The 2624-nt window shown below is 36.7% G+C and overlaps 1 protein-coding gene across 1 annotated transcript; it reads left to right on the forward strand.

Annotated features, from left to right (window-relative positions):
- The first annotated feature begins 775 nt into the window (after positions 1 to 775).
- On the forward strand, positions 776 to 1575 carry LOC129290611 (uncharacterized). The gene has a single exon (XM_054927434.1). It carries the CDS (start codon positions 889 to 891, stop codon positions 1354 to 1356), a length of 468 nt encoding a protein of 155 aa, XP_054783409.1. The 5' UTR covers positions 776 to 888; the 3' UTR covers positions 1357 to 1575.
- The last annotated feature ends 1049 nt before the right edge of the window (positions 1576 to 2624 follow it).

Consider the following 2624-nt stretch of genomic DNA (forward strand, 5'->3'; position numbering starts at 1 on the left):
TTTTTAGCAAAATGTTCATTTATTTTACAAAAGGGTAATTTTGTCTTTTCAAAAAAATTTAATTGCAAAAAAAAATATTTGGACTAAGATTATTTTAGATTCTATTGAGTGTTCATTGAAAATGTATTAGTTTTGAAGGCCTACCGTGCAATTCTCTCAAATCTATATAAAGAATTTCATGTCAGGGCGGGATAAAAAAGCAAAACGTCTTTTTAACCATTTTTTAAATATTTTCTTTAAAAATAAAGAATACCACGACAGAAAATTTATTTTAAAATTTAAAAATAATTAAAATTAATTTCACTAATATTTCAATCCTCATTATCAATATTATCATAGATTAGATTATGAATTATTGCTGGCCAAAAAATAACAATAAAAGCTGCAGTAAATCACTTATCATAGGAGAAAGAATATCTGAATATCGTGATCCAAACCCATCGTTCATCATGCGCTATAATTAGACCCAAATAAAAAAAAAATGTTAAAAGAAATAGAAAGAGACAACAAGTGTAAAGAAGTTTCCAAAGTTTATTGGTAACTTAAATTTGGGCTGACATACTAGAATCAGAAATTAGAAAATGAGCCGTATCAAAGGAGCCGGTGACCCGCTGCAACAAACGACATAGAAGGAAATCTGGCGACGGGCATTTCTCGGTAAAGGTAACAACAGCTAAGGTTCCGTTCAGCATCCAGCCTCCAGGGTGTGTTTTTCCGTTATCGATATATATATATATATATATATAGATATATATGTTTCCGCTACTACACTCGCTCCTCCTTCCTTCCCCGCACAGTCCCGTTGGCCTCTAACGCCACGACGGCGACGAGAGGGAGGGAGATCGTCGTTCACGTCACACCCTAACCCCCCGCTCTCATCCTCTAAGCATGCCTACGGGACGACCCGAGGCCGCCTTGGTGGAATATGACGGTGCCGGTGGCGACGATGCGGCGTTCGCCAAGAGGGGTTGCTGTTTCAGGATGCCGTGCTTGGGATACAATTCGTCGCTTTCTCCGTCCGCGCCTGGATCCATGTGGTGGGAGCGGATGCGGAGCCCCGAGAGCAAGGACCACTGGTGGAGCCGCGGGTGGAAGAAATTGCAAGAATGGTCGGAGATCGTCGCCGGACCCAAATGGAAGACCTTCATCCGCCGCTTCAATAGGGTGAGACCCGGTGGATATACGAAGCAGGGCTCGTTCCGGTACGACGCATCTAGTTACGCCCTGAACTTTGACGAAGGCCAGGACGGTGAAGAAGATTACTACGTCAACAATTTCTCGACCAGGTACGCGTCGATCCCGGCGTCGGCGAAGTCGTCGATGGACCTTGGGAAGGACGGGCCCACGTTCACGTGAGGAGGGTTTTGGAATTTGGGAGATTGAGTTCCAAGGGTCCGAAGTTGGAGCGTTTTTCGGACTGTGGCCAACGGAGGTGGATTGGAAACAGGTGTTACGTTGCTTCAGGATTCTGTGGCTTCCTCTATTTTATCGGTTGTTTTTTCTCCTTCCCAAGTTTGTTGTATAAATCACAATCTTAAAATAAGCAATTCAAGAAATAAAAAAAAATTCTCAAAATAGAGCTCTGTCTGTGGCACCGAAAAAAAAAAAAAAAAAAGAACAAGAGCTCTCTCGAAGGAAAACACCTGTATTCTTTGATATATTTGATGTAATGCACGCTACCTTGTCCTCGAAGCTTATTCATATTTTATAAAGCATAAACTAATTTCTATGGCTTACAAATGACTCATATTTTTTATGATAATAAAAAACGCGCAAACTAATGTCTTGAGCTTCAAGCTTTAATGTGAGTATTTAATTAATATGTCAAAAATTTGCTGGCTTTTCAGTTCTTAGGCCTCATTTGGTAGTACATGGGAATGCGCGCTGATTGAATGGAAATGAATGAAGGAATGCCTATTTTGGTGTAATGAAACAACTAAAGTTATGCAAAAGTTTTGTTATCCTGTGCAACCCTAACAAATTCAATCCGATTTGATTTAATAAAAAAAATCAATCTAAAAGACTAAAGAGGTTAAAAAGATTAGATTAACCTCTTAAGTTGGATCGGACATGAGAACAAACTCTCAAACCACTTGATATGGTCTAATGCTATGAAATTATTTTAATATAATTTTAATTATTTTTAATATATTTGAATAGTTTGAAATTTGAACTTAGTGTTTCCTTCATTCATATTTCATCATTCTATTTAATATAATTTTAATTTAACTTGTTGTTAAATTATTGTTGTAATGTATATCAGATATATCGCTGAAGTTTGTTGGATGATGTTGTTGCTATTATTGAAATTATAAATTTAAATCAATTAGATTGTAATTGAAATACTTTTTTTGTTATTAGAAATTGTTATAGATTTTTTATGATTATAAGTATTTGTATTATCTTAATTGAGTTTATTGAGATGAAATGAATTATTACTTTTCATACAAAAAAAGGAGAGAAAAAAAGCTAAGTAGGTACTGGACCACCAGGATCAATCTCGTAGTTCTATAGATCAAGTATGACCTTGTTCATTTTTTGGTTAAAATTGGACCAGACTGAACTAAGGTTGGCTAATCTAGTCCTTTTCATGAAAGAGATTGAACTTTGGGTTTGACTAAAGT

This window comes from Prosopis cineraria, unplaced genomic scaffold (assembly GCF_029017545.1).
Source record: "Prosopis cineraria cultivar Desert tree isolate PC_DT_omini unplaced genomic scaffold, ASM2901754v1 PC1, whole genome shotgun sequence".
NCBI classification, from domain to species: Eukaryota; Viridiplantae; Streptophyta; class Magnoliopsida; order Fabales; family Fabaceae; genus Prosopis; species Prosopis cineraria.

Excerpts from the sequence above, each read along its gene's own strand:
- LOC129290611 (XM_054927434.1), top strand. The coding sequence starts at position 889 with ATGCCTACGGGACGACCCGAGGCCGCCTTGGTGGAATATGACGGTGCC.